Consider the following 22,646-nt stretch of genomic DNA (forward strand, 5'->3'; position numbering starts at 1 on the left):
ATTTAAATATTTTTTACCGAAGCTATCAATTATACTGTAATTGATTGATTTATTATTATTCTTTTTTTTTCTATATTATGTATTGCATTGAACTGCTGCTGCTAAGTTCACAAATTTCACGACACATGCTGGTGATAATAAAACTGATTCTGGTTCTGAGCAGAAAAAAACATTGTCTATTTTCGCTAACTTCCACCTTTTCTGTCCAACATTTATAGTCTTATTATTAACCAGATTTCTTAAAGTTTAGTGTAGACGGATCTCTGAATTTGCATTGTCAATGTTTCAGTGTTAATTGGGTACAGGTGAGAAAGTAAAATTTTGAATTTGCTTGTCATTCCTGTTTCTCACTGAAGCATCCAATCTCTGAACGGGTGCATTTGAATCACCCATGTACATATTCAATTATAAATTAATTCATCACAGAATAGTTAACCAGAGTTCCTTACCAGTCCTGAAGATGGGTCGGCACAAAATGTCAACTGTTTATTCACTTCCATTGATGCTGCTGGACCTCCAACAGTCATAGAATCACAGAGAAGTATGGCACAGAAACAGGCCCTTCACCCCTTCTAGTCCATACCAAAACTATTTAAACTGCCTACCACCACAGACCTACACTAGGACCATAGCCCCCATATCCCTGCTAGCTTGTAGATATCTAGATTTCTCTTCAACTTTGAAATGGAGCTCGTGTGGACTCCTTGCACTAGCAGCTCGTTCCACACCCTCATGACCCTCTGATTGAAGAAGTTTCCCCTCGTGTTCCTCTTAAACTTCTCACCTTTCACCATTAAGCCATGACCTCTGGTTGTAGTCCCAGCCAACGTCAGTGGGGAAAAGCTTGCTTGCATTTACCTTATATAACATAGAATAGAATAGTATAGCACAGTACATGCCCTTCGGCCCACAATGTTGTGCCGACCCTTAAACCCTGCCTCCCATATATCCCCCCCCCCCACCTTAAATTCCTCCATGTACCTGTCTAGTAGTCTCTTAAATTTCACTAGTGTATCTGCCTCCGCCACTGACTCAGGCAGTGCATTCCACACACCAACCACTCTCTGAGTGAAAAACCTTCCTCTAATATCTCCCTTGAACTTCCCACCCTTTACGTTAAAGCCATGTCCTCTTGTATTGAGTAGTGGTGCCCTGGGGAAGAGGCACCAGCTGTCCATTCTAGCTATGCCTCTTAACATCTTGTATACCTCTGTCATGTCTCCTCTCATCCTCCTTCTCTCCAAAGAGTAAAGCCCTAGCTCCCTTAATCTCTGATCATGATGCAGACTCTCTAAACCAGGCAGCATCCTGGTAACTCTCCTCTGTACCCTTTGTAATGCTTCCACATCCTTCCTATAGTGAGGTGACCAGAACTAGACACAGTACTCCAAGTGTGGCCCAACCAGAGTTTTGTAGAGCTGCATCATTACCTCTTGACTCTTAAACTCTATCCCTCGACTTATGTAAGCTAACACCCTATAAGCTTTCTTAACTACGCTAGCTACCTGTGAGGCAACTTTCAGGGAACAGCGGACATGTACCCCCAGATCCCTCTGCTCCTCAGTACTACCAACTATCCTGCCATTTACTCTGCCTTGGAGTTTGTCCTTCCAAAGTGTACAACCTCACACTTCTCTGGGTTGAACTCCATCTGCCACTTCTCAGCCCATCCCTGCATCCTATCAATGTCCCTTTGCAATCTTTCACAATCCTCTATACTATCCACAACACCACCAACCTTTGTGTCGTCTGCAAACTTGCTAACCCACCCTTCTACACCCGCATCCTGGTTGTTAATAAAAATCACAAAAAGTAGGGGTCCCAGAACCGATCCTTGTGGGACGCCACTAGTCACAACCCTCCAATCTGAATGTACTTCCTCCACCACAACCCTCTGCCTTCTGCAGGCAAGCCAATTCTGAATCCACCTGGCCAAACTTCCCTGGATCCCATGCCTTCTGACTTTCTGAATAAGCCTACTGTGTGATGCATCCACTGCACTACCCTCATCTATATGGCTGGTCACCTCCTCAAAGAACTCTAACAGACTTGTTAGACACGATCTGCCCTTCACAAAGCCATGCTGACTGTCCTTGATCAGACCATGATTCTCTAAATGCCCATAGATCCTATCTATAAGAATCTTTTCCAACAGCTTTCCCACCACAGACATAAGGCTCACTGGTCTATAATTACCAGGACTATCCCTACTACCGTTTTTGAACAAGGGGACAATATTTGCCTCCCTCCAGTTCTCTGGCTAGGACCCTTATGTCCTCGTTGTCCACAGGAATGGTACCAGAGGCTCAGCAATCTCTTCCCTCACCTTGTGGAGCAGCCTGGGGACTATTCAATCAGGCCCCGGGGACTTATCCATCCTAATGTATTTTAACAAGTCCAACATCTCCTTTCCCTTAATATCAACATGCTCCAGAACTTCAACCTCACTCATATTGGCCTCACCATCATCAAGTTCCCTCTCAGTGGTGAATACCAAAGAGAAGTATTCATTGAGGACCTTGCTCATGTCCATAGCTCCAGGCACATCTTCCCGCTTTTATCTCTAATCTGTCCTACCTTCACTCCTGTCATTCTTTTGTTCTTCACATAATTGAATGCCTTGGGGTTTTCCTTTACCCTACTCACCAAGGTCTTCTCATGCCCCCTTCTTACTCTCCTCAGCCCCATCTTAAGCTCATTTCTTGCTGCCGTATATTCCTCAATAGACTCATCTGATCCTTGCTTCCTAAACCTCATGTATGCTGCCTTCTACCTGACTAGATTTTCCACCTCACTTGTCACCCATGGTTCCTTCACCCTACCATTCTTTATCTTCCTCACTGGGACAAATTTATCCCTGACATCCTGCAAGAGATCCCTAAACATCAACCACATGTCCATAGCACATTTCCCTGCAAAAACATCATCCCAATACACACCGCAAGTTCTAACCTTATAGCCTCATAATTTGCCCTTCCCCAATTAATAATTTTCCTGTCCTCTGATTCTGTCCTTTTCCATGATAATGCTAAAGGCCAGGGAGCAGTGATCACTGTCCCCCAGATGCTCACCCACTGAGAGGTCTGTGACCTGACCCGGTTCGTTACCCAATACTAGATCCAGTATGGCATTCCCCTTAGTCGGCCTGTCAACATACTGTGACAGGAATCCATGCTGGACACACTTAACCAACTCTGCCCCATCTAAACCATTGGATCTAATTAGGTGCCAATCAATATTAGGGAAGTTAAAGTCACACATGATAACAACCCTATTATTATCGTGCCTTTCCAAAATCTGCTTCCCAATCTGCTCCTCGGTATCTCTGCTGCTACCAGGGGGCCTATAGAATACTCCCAATAGAGTAACTGCTCCCTTCCTGTTCCTGACTTCTACTAATACTGACTCAAAAGAGGATCCTGCTACATTACCCTCCCTTTCTGTAGCTGCAATAGTATCCCTGACTAGTAATGCCACCCCTCCTCCCCTCCCCCCCCCCATCCCTTTAAAACCAAGGAAATCCAGGAATATTGAGAATCCATTCCTGCCCTGGTGCCAGCCAAGTCTCTGTAATGGCCACTACATCATAATTCCATGTATGTATCCAAGCTCTCAGTTCATCACCTTTGTTCCTGATGCTTCTTGCAATGAAGTACACACACTTTAGCCCTTCTGCCTTACTACCTTTACACCCTTTATTCTGCTTCTCTTTCCTCAAAGCCTCTTTATATGCTAGATCTGGTTTTACTCCATGCACTATACTTGCAGTTCTTGCATGACCTTTATCCTCCTCCATCTTACTGTCTGCTCTAACACTCTGGTTCCCCTCCCCCTGTAAGTCTAGTTTAAACCCCCCGGAGCAGCACTAGCAAACCTTCCCGCAAGGATATTAGTCCCCCGTCCCGTTGGAACAGGTCCCACCTTCCCTGGAACAAGGCCCCATTGTCCAGAAACATGAAGCCCTCGCTCCTGCACCAATACCTGTCAATACCCCTCATAATTTTGGATACTTCTATCAAATTTCCTCTCAATCTTCTACATTCTCAAGAATACAGTCCTAACCTATTTAGTCTTTCCTAAAAACTCAAGTCCTTGAGACCTGGAAACACCCTTGTAAATTTCCTCTGCACTCCTTCACCCTTGTTTACATCTTTCCGTTAGGCAGGTGACAAAAACCAGACACAATACTCCAAATTAGGACTCAACAACATCTTGGACAACTTCAACATAACATCCCATCTCCTGTCCTCAATACACTGTTTGGTGAAGGCCTGTGTGCCAAAAGCTCTCTTTACGACCCTATTCTGTGTGTATTGCTTTGGATTTCCAGCATCTGCAGTATTTCTTGTGCTTATAGTTAACTAGAGTTACACAAAACAGCTAAAGAAATGGGGGAAAATCTAATCAATACTTCCTGTAATTTTGTTTTCCCATTTGAAGTAATGTATCACCTGCCCTCTAAATGGTAAAGCAGCTATTTGATCATTGCATCTTCCAGGTCTAGCTCTCTGGGCATGTTCTTTATGTGGATATTTCAATAGAAATGCAATACTTGTAGGTTTTGTCAGTCCTAGTGAGAGGCTTTCCCTCCAATGTAATGTTTTAAGATCATCACATTTGAAAAGGAGTGGATTCCACAACTTGTATGAGCTGTTCTGATGTGGTAATCTCTCTCCCAAGATCAATGTTATTACAGCTAAATCTAAAATATTACTGATTAAGATTGTCACTTCATATTTACATTGGAAATTTTTTAAAGCGCTGATGCTAGAAGGTTGTAAAACAGAGAATGCTAGAAACACTCAGCAAAGTAGGCAGCAGCTATGGGGAATAAAAGAGAGTAGAGTTGATGTTTCAGGTTGAAGTCTGTCGGGGCGGTAATGAATTCATTTTAGTCGCAGAAAGAGTGAGGGAGGGATGAATAAGAAAACTAAGGAGCAGCTCTAATGTGTGATGTCAAGGTTGTCATCGGATGAACCGTTGAAGTACCCTGGTTGATTGACAATTTTGAAGTAAATTTATTATCTATTTATGTATATGTTACCATATACTACCCTAAGATTCATTTGCTTGCAGGCATTCACAGTAGAGCAAAGAAATACAATAGACTCGAAGGAAAAACTACACACACTGACCGACAAGCAACCAATATGCAAAAGGAGACAAACTGCAGAAACAAATAAATCATAAGCAAATAAATAATACTGACAACATGATTTGTAGAGACCTTGAGAGTGATAAGGGTGGTGAGAGAGAAAATACGAATACAAAGTAATGTAAAAGCTGTGAAGGACAGAGCTTCAGAGACTGGTTAAGCAGGTCAAACTACGCCAGTAGAGAGGGAGAAACCTGACAATTGCGACTAGTGGCTGAACTTGCCAGTTCCGATAGGAGAGATGTAGAGTACTTGAAGCTGTTGTGATTAATATTGAGTCCAAAAGATGCCATGTGCCCAGATTGAAGGCGAGGTGATGATCCTCAAACTTAAGTTGGGTCAAAGTTATTTAGATCATTTTTCTTCCCATTCTGATGTTTGGTCTGAACAACTGAACCTCTTAAACATGTCTACATGCTTTTGTGCATTGAATTGCTGCTGCATGATTGGCTAATTAGATATTCACATTAATGAGCAGATGTATCTAATGAAGAGGCCGCTGAGTGTATGTTCCCCATTCTCTGCAATGTTCATTAACTGCTTAAGTGCCTCTCAAATTCTACTATCTGCTTCCACCACCATCCCTGGTAGCCTGTTAGAGCTACCCAACGGGTTCTGTGAAAAACACATCTCCTTTAAAATCTCCCACCCAGCTTAAATCTATCTCTAATATCTGACATTTTTAGCCTCTAAAGTGGCTCTGACTACCTATCCTCTCTGTGCTTCTCATAATTTTATAAACATTATCAGGTCTCCCGTCTCCAAAACTCTGGTTTGTCTAACCTCTCCTTGTAGCCAATACCCTCTAACTTAGCAGCATCCTGGTGAATTTCTTCATGTGGCAATTTCTCCTCTCATCATGGACTACTCCAATTCCTTCTTCCCACCAACAAGGGACCCAAATGGTCTTTCCAGGTGGGACTGTGATTCACTTCCACTTTTCCCCATCCAGTTCTCACAGTGTCATGTCCTCAGCAGTGGTGCAACTGAACACAGATTGGTGATCACTTTGTAGTCTGCAGGTCAGCTCTGAGCCTCCTGTGCACTGCTACCTTAATTGCTACTCCCACTCTAGCTTTGAAGTCTGTGTTTCCAGCATTGTGGTAAGCTCAAGGAACTGCAACTCACCTTCTGCGACTAGACTAATGGACACTGTATTGAAGTCAGCAGCTTAGAATATAAACCTGTCAGCACTGTAGGAGCATAGCAGCCTGCAGCCCACAAGTCATGTGCTGACCTTGCAAAATCATTCTAACACCTCCTTCCTACGAAGCCCTCTATTTTCCATTCATCCATGTGGCTATCTAAGAGTCCCTTAAATATCTTTATTGTATTTACCCCAACAAACACCCCTAACAATGCATTCCACACATCCACCACTCTCTTTTGGGGAGGCGGGGGGTACAAAACCTCCAAATCTACCTCTCAAAACCACCCCCTCACCATACTTTCCTCCAGTCACTTTAACTTTTAGCTTGTTATGTTTTCTTTCTTGCCGGGCAATGCTGCTTTATCTATAAAGTTGTCTCAGTGTTCTTCTCTTCATTAACATGGCCTCCCCTGTTTAGCAGCCCTATTTTTCACTTTTGACATTTTTTGTTTGTTATTTCCAACTATCCTTATTAATCCATCAACTAGGTTCATTCATCAAAGTTGAACACTGGCATTACACTGTCAGAGAGATTCCTTCCCAATCAATCCATGCCCCTCCTCCCAGCCTCTCTACAACTTAAAGCCAATTTGCTTTCTCTCTTCTCAGTTATGATTAATCTTCGCTGACTTGAAAATTTACCTCTATTTCGTCATTCCATCAATGCAGCCCCAACACGCTGGGTGATTCCAGCATGCTTTTAAGTCATATTTTCATTGAGTTTTCTCCTGCAAATTCTCTGCCAATTAGAGGATTACAGGGGAAAAAAAAGCCCAATTACTAAAACGAATTAAAATGTGTAACACAATCACCATTAAGCAACTTGTTTTTTCTCAAAAATAACTTTCTGCCCTTCCCCCAACTTTATCACTTGTAAAAATAAAGCATCTGCATTGTAAGCTGCATTAATTCTGTGTGGGCGTCCTAGATGTAACCATAAGGGTAGAGCATACCAACATAAAAGTAGAGCCTTCTTAATTTATGCTTGCATTGAACAAACTGAAACACTTCATAATAATGAGGATTCAGTTTACATGATTCACAATTAGGCACAAGTTTCATTAAAGTTCTACAAAACACATAATGTCATGATACAAATGATGCTATTGGGTACTATGTAATTAGGGAGATAGAAACATAGAAAAACTACTGCATAATACAGGCCCTTCAGTCCATAATGCTGTGCTGAACACGTACTTAGTTTAGAAATTATCCAGGGTTACCCATAGCCCTCAGTGTACCTATCCAGGCGTCTTTGAAAAGACCCTATCGTATCTGCCTCCACCACCGTCACCGGCAACTCATTCCACGCACTCACCACTCTGTGTGTAAAAAAACAAAAACAGCAACTTACCCCTGACATCTCCTGTGTACCTAGTTCTCAGCACCTTAAAACTGTGCGCTCTCATGTTAGCCATTTCAGCTCTGGGAAAAAGCCACTGACTATCCACACAATCAATGCCTCTAATCATCTTACACACCTCTATCAGGTCACCTCTCATCCTCCTTCGCTCCAAGGAGAAAAGGCCGAGTTCACTCAACCTATTCTCATAGGACGTGCTCCCCAATCCAGGCAACATCCTTGTAAATCTCCTCTGCACCCTTTCTATAGTTTCCACATCCTTCCTGTACTGAGGTGAACTGAACTGAACACAGTGCTCCAAGTGGGGTCTGACCAGTGTCCTATATAGCTGTAACACTACCTTTCGGCTCTTAAACTCAATCCCATGGTTGATGAAGGCCAATGCACCATATGCTTTCTTAACCACAGAGTCAACCAGTGCAGCAACTTTGAGAGTCCTGTGGACTCAGACCCCAAGAACCTCCACACTGCCTAGATTCTTACCATTAATACTGTATTCTGCCATCATATTTGACCTACCAAAATGAACCACTTCACACTTATCTGGGTTGAACTCCATCTGCCACTTCTCAGCCCAGTTTTGCATCCTATCAATGTCCTGCTGTAACTTCTGACAGCCCTCCACACTATCCACAACACCCCCATCCTTTGTGTCATCAGCAAATTTACTAATTTATTAAAAAATCAATTGATGACATGAACTGATTTATTAAAAAATATAATAAGCAAAATTCCCCTAGGTAGCTCTGACATTTTAAGTCACTTAACCTACCTTGGCACCTAATTGGATTACTTTTAGCTATCAGCTTCCTTGGCTTTGGCTGAGTTGAAAAGTCTCTTGCTCAGTGAAAGATGATATTGGCTCTAGGCTTGAGAGCACAATCATTGTAGTGTGCCTTTCAGTTTTGAATATCAAACAAAGGCTCTTTGGCCTTGTCCAGTTGAATGAGAAATTCCATTTTGAACAAATTTCTCCAGTGACTTCTCCGAACAATAATAATAATAATACATAGTTACACTCACATTATGGTTTGTGGGATCTTGCTGTTTACACATTGATGGCTGCATTTCCTACGTTTAAGTTGTAGTCTTTTTTGTGAGTTTGAAAAGCCCAAAAAGTATGAAAGCTGCCAATCAACACAACCCCATAACTCTTCCACTATGCAAAACAAGCCATTATAAAATTTGACATGACTGCAGATGACATGAATTCAGCTCAGAGCTCCCGGTCTCAACATCTTAGTGAGGCTGAAGCTGTGACAGTAAGGAGCTTATTTTGTGGTCAAGGCCACCTTCTCTGAAGCTGTCAGTCCAGATGAGGGATCTCAACCCAAAACGTCAACTGTCTACTTGCCTCCCTTGATGCTCTCTGACCCACAGAGTTTCCCCAGTGCTTCCTGTTGCTCCAGATTCCAGCTTTGCAATGTCTTGTGTCTCCACTGGGAAAGTGAACATTGATGGCATTTAATCTCAACTTTTGTCCAGATAATCTTTAATTACCTTGGCTACTTTCACCAACTGTTCAGTTATTGTTTTGTTTCAAACAAATTTTTACAAGGTTGAAATTGAGATTATGAGAAGAATAGCACTGAGCCTAAAGAAGAACTACCCTCAATATTACAAGTAGAATATATTCTGTAGCTAGGTAGATACAACTCAAGGTGTTCAAAGTATTCTTCCTATTTTATTTTAGAAAGGCACCAAAACGTGTGATCTTTTATTTTTGTGAATCTATTTTTCCTGTAACAATTTAATGGGAATCCATTAACTACGCAACAACAATACACATGCTAACTGACTGCTGCTTAGTTATACCAGGCTTCACCTACTGAAAATATAAATGTCAATGCTGAATTCTGAGACAGTTGCCCAGCAACTGCCAACATCTAACTTAATTAAGGGTGACATTCCTGTCAACGATTCCACAGTTCATTTGAGAGATGGTTAGGGATTAATTTAATCTGCAGTTTAGTCTGTTCATTTTTTTTTGCATTTACAGTGTTTGAGGAATTTTATAAAACCTCTCTAGGGTTTTAATTGTACCCACATTTCTAAATTGACAGCAAGAAAGTTAAGTGTTTGTTTTTTAATCTCCTGTGGGGTATTAGATCTGATGAATAAATAGCATGAAAATATTTGAGGATCCCAGTAAATATCCAACATGCTTGAACTAATTTCTACTCCATCTTGGCAAAGATGTCAATCAATTTAAAATGAAGTCGGGTGAATACAAATTTGATGTTTTAGTATAACTTATAATTATTTATAGGTTACACGATTTTGAGATCAGATTTTAGTGATAAAATGACAAATGCTAATCAGTCATTCAACATGTTTTTTTTAGAGCCTGGTTTTCTACCAGGTTTTACTGTGTCTGACTGAAGAATTGTTACAATGAACTCAAGTAGAAAAGCAGAAGTGTTTCTTTTTGCTGGGGGGGGGGAGGATTAAGCCGAAAAATCAATGGTTTCCTTGTAAATCAATTACAGAAAATTCACACACAGGCAAAGCAAGCTATTGGGAAGGGAAATCATACATCAGGGTTTATTGCAAGGGGATTGAAATGTAAGACTATGAAGGACCATATAGGATTTTTATTGTGAACACTAGTCAAATATAGTAAACACTTTCAGTCATTTTACCCAAGCAATACCTGACTTTCAGACTATATGACATGAGTTTATTGAATGAAAAAGCTTCCACTGAAAAGCAATGGAGTAGGCTGCTCCACCATCTAGGACTTAATGAAAAATTATCTCAAAGAAACTTAAAATTATTAAGAAGCTCTGCAGAGTAGATGGTGACAGACTGCTTGTCCTGGATAGTATCTAGACCCTAGTCTCAGGAAGTTATTTGCCACTTAAGTACTGATATGAGCTGTGATTTCTACATTCAGCAGCTTAGGACTGAGCATCCTTTCTCCCAAACATCATGGACATTAAAGCACAGACTATATTCAAAACATATGCTAAAGTACGGAACAGGAGGAGAAATTGTCCTGCAAGTGGTGTTGCTAAAATTGCAACTGAGTACACAGCACAGCATGCTATATGTTGAGTAGAAATGAATATTGGAATCTGTGTAAACAGCAGGAATGTTACTAGGTTTTAAATTTAGTTCTCTGTACCCACGGGTTAATTTCCAGGTGCAGAATCAGTGAATGTATGAATGGTGGTTTGGGCGGTGTAGGGTGGGGGGATGATGGAGGAAGGATGGGAAGTAAGGAGAAAACTAAAAATTTGAATGGAGACCAGGCTTCCATTGGAGCAGACCACACAGTAAAGGTATTCTAGAACTTGGGCTTTTAGCTTTAGCATTCCGTAAAATAGTGTCATAAATTCATCACCTTAAGAAGTGAGGTATCTGCAGCTGTACCAGACAACAATGCCTTCAGCATCAAGTGCTGCTTGCAGAGCTGCCAGAAAGTGTGAAAATTACAAAGATCTCCTTTGTTTCCATAACATACAGAAATAAGATTTTTTTAACTAAGAAGAGACTTGAGACTTAACCACAGCAGAATGAGAGAAATAAGTCACTTTGGCTGATTCTCATGTGTCCGAGTCTGTAGAGAGATACAACATGAAAACAATCCCTTCAGCTCACTAAGTCTGCTCCAGTCATCAACCGCCCACTTTTTTCTTCTCAACTCCTCCCAGGTTTTGCCACCTATCTAAACATGAATGAGAACTATAAGACATAGGAGCAACCATTTGGCACATCAAGTCTGTTCCACCATGGCTGACCCATTATTACTCTCAACCCATCTTCTCCATAACCTTTTATGCTATTACTAATCAAGAGCCCACCAACCTCCTCTTTAAGTATATTCCATGACTTGGCTTCCACAGCCATCTGTGGCAATGAATTCCACAGATTCACCACCTATCCAGCTAAAGAAATTCCACCTCACGAGGATGTATTTTACAGTGAAAACTTAGGGGTAATTTACAATGGCTTACATACATCTCCTGAATGGGGGTGGGAGATGGACCCACAGAAAGAACATATAGACTCTGCACAGACAGCTCCCTGTTCAGGGTTGAACCTGTGTGGTGAACTATGTGCCTGTCGGGACACGCCCCTGCTGACTGCTCCTGTGGCTCCTCCCACAGGCCCCTGTATAAAGGAGACCTGCGGCCTGAAGCTCGGCCTCAGTCTCCAAGACCTTGTATGATAGACACTCACTCCTGGTTCCTTCTTCCAGTCAATAAAAGCCGATATCTCGCCTACGTCTCAGTGTGAGTTATTGATGGTGCATCAACCTGGTTCTCTGACATTGAAAGGCAACAACTCCACCCTGGCTTTTGTACCTGCTGGTTAAAGATGTGATGGAGAAGAAGGTTAATGTATACTGTCCTCTCTCTCAACCAAATCTGACTACCTACATAGGTAAAAGTAAAGGAAACTTATTTCAGGCTGTGAAGTTTGGTTTTGAAATCCGCTGTATTTGTTACACCTTTGTGAGCAGCAGAGATGGGGACATGGTGGGAAAGACAGGCCTATTTCTCAGAACGCTTAACATAACCTACTCCTCAAAGGCCACAATGGCTCAGAATGAGCTTCAAGCCAAATTTATTCAGTATGATCATTGACCCAGAATATGTGCAGCTACATGTTGAATCAAAGTGAATAAGGGACCCTTTAGCCTAGGTGTCTCCATTGCACCCCTATGCAATCTCAGTCTCTCTCATTCACAGAGCAGAAATGTAACACTAAAGTCTACCTCATTTACTAGTCCAGAGGGTGAAAATTTCAAATGTGGCTTTACTGACTAAACCATCTGTTTGCTGTCTACCTTGCACTATCAAGAGATGCTCATTTGATTTGGAGGATAAGTTCTGTATGAACATTCAGCAAGGGCTTTAGATCTGCAGACCTATTGGTGATACATAGATAAGTGTATTGTCATTCTAAAATGCAGTTTGATCTTGTTCAGGTCCCAAAACTGTTGTCGTGCGTAACTCTGGTATATTTCTATTGCTCCATTTCTTAATAGTTAGGGGATTTGCCTGAGAGATTGATCAAATAGTTTTTATGCTCTTGGCTGGAGATTCCTTTCACGGTAATATTATTAGCCAGGGTGAGGACCAATTGATATCTCCCACACGTTATTGAGAATGTGGATTTGCCAGAAGGTGAGATTGCTAAACTCCAGGAGTTTAGTAGGGTCTCATATTGAAATCATCACAAGGAATCTTGTAAAAAGTTGGACATTATTGTGCAGCACACAAAGGAGCTGGAGAAACTCAGCAGGTTAGGTAGCATCTGTTGAGGAAATTGACAGTTGATGTTTGGTGTTGAGGTCTTTGTCAGATCCCAATGAATTGTCTCAATCTGAAACATTGGCTATCCATTTCTTCCATAGATTCTGTCTGACCTGCTGTGTATTGCTCCAAGTTTCCAGAATCTCTTTTCTCCTTGGGAATTCTGGCTCTGTTAGCCAACATCCTTAACACCTAAAATCAAGATTATAGTACTTAATATTGAGTACTATAGCTCACAATTTACCTGACTCTCAGTGAAGTCATTATTTAGATCATTTATTGCTACTTGTTCTGGAATGAAGGAAGCATATCTTTCATAAGGTGACTTTTATCTCACACCTCAACCCTTGTTCTTAATCAGTAAAATCTGTGTGCTGCTATGCCAAAATGACAACAAAAGTTGTTATTGACAAGGTAGGATGCATTTAGATTTGGGCAGTGGTTTGCAAAATGGTTTTATGAGATGACTTGTTTTTTTAACATATGCAGTGTTTGTTTCCACACAGAATCAGATGACGTACCTCAGAAAGCCAATGTGATTATTGCCAGTTTTCACTTAAGCCAGAAATTGAAACCACTGTCCAATATGTTGCTATGCTTTTAGTGATCAAGCTGAGGCATACAGTAACTGATTGATTGTTTGGAAAATTCTGTTTGCTTTTTAGTTGTGCAAATAATTTTTAAAGTGTTTTTAATTTGAATGAATACAAGCCTCAATAAAGATGTATTTTTTTTTTTACTCAGGAGTCAAATATAAAAATCTTCAAATATAACTCTGCACCTTTCTGTGCAAATGCATATTCTAAAAAGCAAGCATGTCTTTAATATCTGAAAGCTCTGATTTTATTTTGTTGCTGTTGACTACTATTGAGATTTGTAACATGCTTCCAATTGTATTATTTTAGGGCAACCTTGGCATCTGCCCACCAAGCACAGCCATTGCCAGAGACATTGAGTGTGTTGAAGAGTACTCCGCAGGTTCAGGGGATGCACACGTTTATTAGGTACTGTATCCATTCAGTCTGTTTGAAATTTCAAGAAACAAGGCATCCAAACCTATGATGCACCTTAATTCCTTAACTTAGTACCATCATCTTTTGCCATTCCTTTGCTATGCCACTGTGTTCTCCCTGTGAGATTTCCCCAGTGCTCCAGATTCCTCGAAATTATAATAACGTACAGGTTCTTGGTCACATGGATGTAATTGGGCAGCATTGGCCGAGTGGATCTGTTGCCATGCTGTATCTCTAATTTAAAAAAAATGTTACCCCTCAGTTTCCTACATTTCAAAGAATAAAGTCCTAGCCTGCCCAACCCCTGTCAATAACTCCGGCTCTTGTCAGCATTCTCGTGAATCTTCTTTCAATATTTTCCATTTTAATGATTTTCCTATAACAGTGTGACCAAAACTGTACACAACCTCACCTCAAATGCAACGTAACTGTGAAGTCACTTTCAGCAGACTGTGGACTCGTAATCCAAGATCACTCAGTTCCGCTACACTCGCCAGGGCCTACCATTCACTCCATTTGCCCAAACCTTGTGTACCTCCCCAAAATGCAATACTGTGCACTCATCCAAACTGAAGGCAATTTGCCCACCCTGCTACTGAAATGATACCGAAAAGCTGCAAATAATTTTCAATATGCCCTTAGCTGATGATGTAATATAGTCTTTAAGTTGAAAATTGCTTGTCAGCATCCCTTGACAATAATTAATAACTTTAGTTGCATCTTGCTAAGGATGTGTATTGAAGGCATTAAAAACATAGTGCTCGCCATCTGACAGGTGATACTTCAAATCCATTTAATCTAACTTTTAAATTTCTAGAATAATAGCCAATCAAAGTGAATTTCCTGATCAAGCCTACCTTTTACTCATTTGAAACCAGCCTGTGGCATCCTGTTCAATACCATGCGTGTTCCTCTAGAAGAATCGTTTGTAGATTAGCAAATTCAATACGTTTCTGAGCAGCGTTTAACGGAGTTATAATATTTCCTGAACTATGCTTTTACAGCTATGTGGTTTCACACCTTATTCACTGTGTTGCTTAATTCTCCCAACTTTATTGAATGGATGATTTGATATTTCCCTGTATCTGTCAAATTAATCTTAGCTATTTAAGCAGTTCACAGGGATACTTGGCCTTTCTGTTTATTGTGTGGCAAATTTGTCTTTGGTAATTTTCCTCTACCATTGTCTGACTTAATTATTTTGCTTATCTAATTCCGAAGCTTCTGAGACATCTGCTCCGAGTCTAGCAGCTTTTCATGTGGAACTTTGCTGACAGCTTTTCAAGCAGAACGTTATTGAACACCTTTTGGAAGTGAAGTATATGATGGTATTTATTGCAGTGCTGTCTAAAGGAAGCTTGTCAGGCAGAATCTTCTTTCAGAAGCCAGTTTGATTGTTGTTGCAGTGGTAATCTTTAAATAAGTAACTGATAATTAACTTCAGTATTTCACACACTGGAGTTGGTTTATGGTGAGCTGTGAGTAGTCACACACGTTTTGAATGTGGGAACCCCATCAGTCTTTTCTATTAAAATGGATGCAGTCTACATTGATTTATTGTACAAACGTGTATGAATTATTGATATCTCTTAAATTTTCTCAGCAATGAGGGATTTATGTTAGTAATATTTTTCATTCCAAATTAATAATATATTCCAAGTGCTAAGTCACTATTTGATTAGCATTTCAAAGTTCAAAGTAAATTTATTATCAAAGGACATGCAGTATATGTCACCATATAAAACCTTAAGATTTTCTTGCAGGTATACTCAATAAATCCAATACCCATAGTAGAACCGCAGCTTAGAAATTACCCATAGCCTTCTATTTTTCTAAGTCAGTACATGTTTGGCACTGTATTGTGGGCCGAAGGGCCTGTATTGTGCTGTAGGTTTTCTGTTTCTAATCAATGAAAGACCACACTGACAGGGTGGACAACCTGTGAGCAAAAGACAAACTGCCCAAACATAATAAGAAATAATAATAATAATAAATAAGCAATAAACATCAAGAGCATGAGGTGAAGAGTCCTGGAATGTTACCCCATAGGTTGTGGGAACATGTCAGTGATGGGGCAAATGATGTTGAGTGTTATCTCCTCTGGTTCAGGAGTCTGATAGTTGATAGGTAATAACTGTTCCTGAACTTGGTGCTGTGAGTCTTAAGGCTCCTGTACCACCTTACTGATGGCAGCAGCAAGAAGAGAGCATAACCTGTGTGGTGAGCGTCCCTGATGATGGATGCTGCTTTCCCACAAATACACTCCATGTTGACATGCTCAATGGTGGGGTAGGCTTTACCCCTGATGGACTGGGTTATATCCACTACTTACAGGATTTTCTGTTCGAGGGCATTGGTGTTTCCATACTCGGCTGTGCTGCAGCCAGACAATATACTCTCCACCTCACATGTATGGAAGTTGTTCAAAGTTTTAGATTCAGCATGGAAGTAGAGGCGCTGTTGTGCTTTCTTCATAATTGCACTTGCGTGCTGGGCCCAGGATAGGTCTTCTGAAACGTTACCACCAAGGAATTTAAAGTTGCTGACCCTCTCCATCTGAATAATCAGATCCTTGGTCTTGCTGATATAGAGTAAAAGGCTGTTGTTGTGGCACCAGTCAGCCAGATTTTCAGTCTCCCTCCTATTTGCTGATTCATCACCACCTTTGATTTGGCCAACAAAAGTGGTGTCAGTGAACTTAAATACGTCATTGGAGCTGTGCTTAGCCACACAGTCATAAGTATAAAGTGAGTAGAGCAGGGGACCAAGCACACAGCCTTGTGGTGCACCTGATGCTGATGGAGATTGTGGAGGAGATGCTGTTGCCAATCCGTACTGATTGGGGTCTGCAAGGGAAGAAATTGAGGATCCAATTGCAGAAGGAGGTATTGCTGCCAATCTTTTGTCCCCATCTCTTGAAGGTTTCTAAGTCTGTGTGATTGCAATTTCATTGGCCATAGAATCCTTTTGGATGATCAAAGGCCATGATGGTGCTGTTTCAGATTTGCATTTTCCTCTGTTCTTGCCACACTGTAATACATTTAATTTGGATGCATTGAATTTTGTGAGCCTGAAAGCTACAGCGCCAATGCAGTTACAAAAGCAGATGTCTTGTGTAAGTGTCATTCATGCTTGTAAAATGATTCGCTGAATTATTTTTTTCTTGGTAAGTTTGCATATTATTGTCACATCTACAAAGTACAATGAAAAACTGATCTTGCATACTGTCCATACAGCACAGTTCATTACCACGGTGTATTGAGGTCATAGAAGGTAAAAGTACAGAATAAAGAGTTGTAGTACAGAAAAGTGCAGTGCAAGGTCAAAACGAGGTAGATTATGGGGTCAGGAGCACCATTCAGTATTCTCATAATAGCAGGATAGAAGCTGTCTTTGAACTGCGTGATACATGCTTCCAGGCTTTTTGTATCTTCTGCCTGATAGGAAAAGAGAAGAGCGAATATATGGGGTAGATGGGGTCTTTGATTATGCTGACTGCTTTACTGAGGAAGTGAAAAGTATAGGCAGAGTTCATGAAGCGGAAGCTGGGTTCAGTGATGCATTGAGCTGTGTCCACAATATCTTACTGTTTCTTGCAGTCATGACACGAGCAGTTGCCTTGCCAAACCAGGATGCACAACTAATCTCCAAATCAGAGTTTTACTGGCAACAATACAGTTGTAGCCTCTGCAACAAGTGATAAACACCCAGCTTTTAAAAGAGGATCATTAGTCCTGTCAAACTTTCTTTGGATTGGACTGCAATAGACAATTGTGTACCTGACTTCCAAAAGGTGTTTGATAAAGTACTGTTTTGAAAAGTCATCAGTTAAAATTCCACATGAAGAGCCACAAGATTTGCAGCAGATGGCTCAGAAGCTTCAAAATTAGGAACGCAAAATAATTTGGCTGATAACCGGAACCATAAACTAAAAACTGCCAATGCTGGGGAATCCTGTCACTGTTCAGAGATGCGGTTAGGTTAATAATTTACATGTAATCTCAGCCATTCAGGGGTAATGGGAGATGCCAGTTACATGATCATGCTGGTTGCACAGGAATTGTTCGAAAATATTACTGTTCATCACATCCAGTATTCTGTAAACAAACTTTTGATAAATTGCAGAACAATGTATCATCTCCTTTTCTCCTTTCCCTTTTAAGTAAAAATGTTTTACGATAGAATTCAATATGAAACTGTTTTTGCTAGTTTCATAAGAACCCCAGATGCATAAATACCAGATACACTATGGGTAAAAGATGTTCTTCTTCATGAACTTGTGGGACCTCTGTATCTCCAGCATTAATTGTTTTTAGCTCAGGCTAGCTATCAACCCCAACCCCCACCACACATACACACACACACTTCTAGTTGCACTCATTTTGTGCGTTTTGAACAATATTAACCACTGATCATCTTCATTGCCGTCCTTATTTTTACCCAAAGAAATTTGTGAACGCTTCAGTGAACTTGTCTTTTAAATTTGCTAATCAGTTCTGCCATCCTGTGAAGCAATTTGTTTATGCAACAACATAGTTATGATTGATGTTTTCCTCCCTTTTTATTTGCAACTACAGTGAATTGATTGCTTACATTTCAAACTGAAGTTTTGATTATGTATTTCAGTTAAAATGTTAGCCTTTTAATAACTCATGTAGGTCATCAGAGTCTGGAACCTAAACTACATCCTTGAAATTTATAATCAAGAAGTTGTTAACTTCTCAATTTAGTAAATTGTTTTCTTGCAAATGAATCATGGAGGTCAAAGAATAATGAAATCCAAGGGATACAGAACCAGAAGATATCACAAACAACTTGGTAGGAAATTTTGAATTGTGTTTAAACTATAAATTATTAGGGAATGCTGAGATATATTAGCTCCATGAAAAGCTTTTATTGTACTTGACTTTGTTGATGAGGTGTAATGTTTTGTACATTTTCCAAATGAAGTATTGAAAACTCATAGTGCCATTTCCTTTTATAGAAATAAAGACACATGTCGAGATGAGTTTATATTCTATTCAAAGAGGTTGATGAGACTTTTGATAGAGCACGCACTTTCGCTATTGCCTTTCAAGGTATGTATAAAAATACTGTTATCCATTAATTCAGAGTGTTGCTGTACAGAAATGGACTGTTTATTCCTGTGTCCTTTATTTCCCTCCACTTGAGTCAAGCTGTTTCTGCTCCTTGATGCCTTTAGCCTTTCCTCTTAGAAACACCCTTGTACTTTTTAGATGATCACATTCTTAATTACATCATGTCAATGATGGACTATAAATGATGTGTGAAAGGACCAAAAAATGATCATTGTTAGAGGAAATGTGAAAATGCATAGTGAGTTTTGAGGGGTCTCTGAAAATATAGAAAAAGAAAACTGCAGAAAATGTCAATGTGCTAGAATGCTGTGGCTGTCTATACACAGAGAGAATGGGAGACATTGGGGAAAGATTTGTTAGAGGAAGGAGATTATTAAGGTTGAATTGAAACGATAAAAATTCTGGTCACTCATTTAGAGTATTGGGAATTGTGAGAGAAAAGTTCAAAGACCATCTTGTTCTCTGCTTCACAGGCTGTGAAAGACCCAGCATTTGTGTGCCTCTGTCTGTTCCTTTAATGTTTCACAATTTATGCCTTTCAACTCAACTGGGATTATCATCAGTTATGAAATGATGGTTGATATTTAAAAAAAAAGAAATTAACTGCAATGTTTTTATTGTTAATTACATTTTCATTTGTCAATTTATGAAAGCTGGAACCTATAAAGGATAAATGTGGTGGAATTAATTAATGAGATGATCATCTGGTTTTGTATGTTGCACATTAGGAATAGTTCTAATAATTAACAGTTGGTGAATTAGAATCTGCTCCCATTGAAACCAGTTCTATTGGGCTGCAGTTATTTATTTCATTCAAGTTGTATTTGGCTAGTAAAACATATTGGACTACTTAGCAGGAGACATGACTTGGAGTGAGAAACATGAGTGTTTTTTTTAAAAAAGTAGGGGTTGTGACTTTTGGTGAATTTCACCTACCAGAATGCTAAAAGGTACGTTTGCATACTGTTAATATTTGATTGGCTATTTAGCTAATTGACAGCAACCAATAATTATGGTCATGATGAGGAGTAGGTCTGAGGCTTTAGCATGAAGAGGCAGAGTACTTGGCCCAATTGTGGAGATGAGAGCAGCTCTTTAAAAAGCTTTAGTGAGGAGTCATGGGCAAGAAGAAGCAATGTTTTAATTTTGTTGTTTATCCTTAGTCCTTGAATGAGTGTAGGGAGGATGGTAGTTGGGGCAGTGGAATGTTCTTCATGCAAAATGTGAAAAATCAGGGAACCTCATTGTCTCCTGGAAGACGACATCTATAGGAAGTGCACTCGGCTGCAGCTCCAGCTCCTGACAGTCGGATCAAGGAGCTGGAGCTGGACACACTCATGACTATCAATGAGGCAGGAAACCTCTGACTTCTACTGAGGAGGTGACAACCAAAGAACAGTTTTAAGATGTATGCCTGACCACTAGCAGTCAGTGCACGGCTCTCCAGTGTTCAATTCCTTCAATCACAAATATAACTCTTTAGATACAGCAGAGGGAGTGCCCTCTTGGGGCATTAGGATTAGTTTAAGGTTTAAACCAGTTTGGAAGAGGATGGGAATGAGTCACCAAGTCAGCAAACAGAGGGATTGTGGGGAGAGTAGATGTCATATTGAGTAAGAATAGGTAGGAGCAAAGTAATAGACACAATAGCACAGAGGGTTGAAGTGTGTGTATTTTAATACTTAGAGTAATATGGGTTAGGCCATGAACTCTGTGCATGGATCTGTACATGGAGTTATGATATTGTGGCCATAACAGGGATTTGGTTGGGGAAGGAACAGGAATGAGTGTTTAATGTTCCAGGATTTTGATGTTTTAGGTAAGACAGGGAAGATGATTAAAGGGGCTTGGGGCGGGGAGTTGCATTATTAATCAGATATGAAAGCACAGCTTCACTCAAGGGGATGTAATGGAGGGCTCATCCACTGAGTGATTATGTGGAGAAATGTGTAATCACTCTGACAGGATTATACTACCCCCCCCACCCCACTTCCCTGCCATTGCCACTGGGACATCGAAAAATAGATATGCAGGCCGATTAGGGAAAGGTGCAAAAAGAAGTTTTATTGTAGAGGGAGAATTCAACTTCTCTAATATGGACTTGGACCGCCTTAGTGCAAGATATTTAGATGGGGCAGAATCCAGGAGAGTTTCTTAAATCAATATGTAGATTGTCCAACAAGAAGAAGGATAATACTGGACCTGGTGTTGGGTAATAAGTTTGGTCAGGTGACTCTCCTGTCAATGGGAGAACAGTTAGGGAACAGTGATCACAACTCTTTAATTTTTTTAAAAAACACAAAATGCTGGCAGAACTCAGCAGGCCAGACAGCATCTATGGGAGGAGGTAGTGACGATGTTTCGTGCCAAAACCCTTCATCAGGAGTTCAGATGCTGTCTGGCCTGCTGAGTTCTGCCAGCATTTTGTGTTTTTTACTTATTTCCAGCATCTGCAGATTCACTCATGTTGTCTTTAATTATTTTGTTAATTTGATGATAAGTATGGACTTTGCAGGTAAGATTAAATTAGAACAGGGCAGATTATGAAAGTTTTAGGCAGGAACTGAGGAGACAGTTAATTTGGAACAGATGTTATTGAACATATTCATATCTGATATGCAAAGAGTGTGTAAAGACCAACTGCATAGAATACAAGACAGGTATGTTTTCAATAAGTTGTCAAGGGGAATAAATTTAGTCAAGAAGAAAAAAGAAATGTATGTAAGGTTTAAGAAGTTGGATCAAACAGAGCCCTTGAGGATTATAAGAAGCCAGAAAAGAACTCAAACTGGGAATTAGAACAACCGGAAAAGCCCATGAAAAGCCTTTGGCAAGTAGGATTGAAGAGAATCCCCTGGCATTCTATGCAAATGCATAAAGAGAAAGGATGACTTGGGATAAAAGTGAGAACATATGATTGGTGGCAGAGGACAGTGGTGAGCTCTTAAATGAATATTGTGCATTAGAGTTTCCTAAAGGGAAGGGCACTGAGGAAAGGGAGATCAGTGTGGAATATGGTAATTTGTTAGGGCAAGTTCAGATAAAGAAAGAGGTAGCTTTGGATCTCTTAAAGGACATTAAGGTGGATATGTCTTCAGGGCCTGATGGGATATGCATCAAGTTGTTGAGTGAGGCAGGAGATAAGGTTGGGCCCTTGACATATCTTTTTGTCTATTCTAAGCATGGGTGAGTTCCTGGAGGACTAGCAAGTAGCCAATGTTCAATTTTTCAAGAAAGGAAATAGAGATACTGTAATCTGGGAAACTGTAAACCAGTGAGTCTCACTTCATTCGTAGGTAAGTGACTGGAGAGGGTTAGAACTCGTGAGCATTTGGAAAACCATGGCCTAATTAGGACAACTTATAGAGTAAGTTGTGTCTAACTAACTTGGTTGAGTTATTTGATGATTGATGAAGGTAAAGTTATGAACACGGTTCACGTGGACTTTAGTGAGATATTTGATAAGGACTGTCATGGAGGCTCCTACAGAAGATTAAGATGCATGGGAGCCATGGTAAATTGGACATTTGGATTCAGAATTGGCTTGCCCTTAGAAACACAATTTTCTAACTATATCCATTAGCAAGCTAGCTCTTCCAGCT

General features: G+C 40.3%; 1 protein-coding gene across 3 annotated transcripts in view; it reads left to right on the forward strand.

Moving 5' to 3' along the window:
• Positions 1-22,646, forward strand: part of LOC132399825 (uridine-cytidine kinase-like 1) — a 135,496-nt gene that overhangs the window by 101,578 nt on the left and 11,272 nt on the right. For all 3 annotated transcript variants that reach the window (XM_059980626.1, XM_059980624.1, XM_059980625.1), the window contains exons 9-10: positions 13,838-13,936; positions 18,930-19,023. In XM_059980626.1, the coding sequence (XP_059836609.1) occupies positions 13,838-13,936; positions 18,930-19,023 (193 nt within the window). The remainder of the gene's footprint in view (positions 1-13,837; positions 13,937-18,929; positions 19,024-22,646) is intronic.

Source organism: Hypanus sabinus, chromosome 9 (genome assembly GCF_030144855.1).
Source record: "Hypanus sabinus isolate sHypSab1 chromosome 9, sHypSab1.hap1, whole genome shotgun sequence".
In the NCBI taxonomy this organism is placed as follows: Eukaryota; Metazoa; Chordata; class Chondrichthyes; order Myliobatiformes; family Dasyatidae; genus Hypanus; species Hypanus sabinus.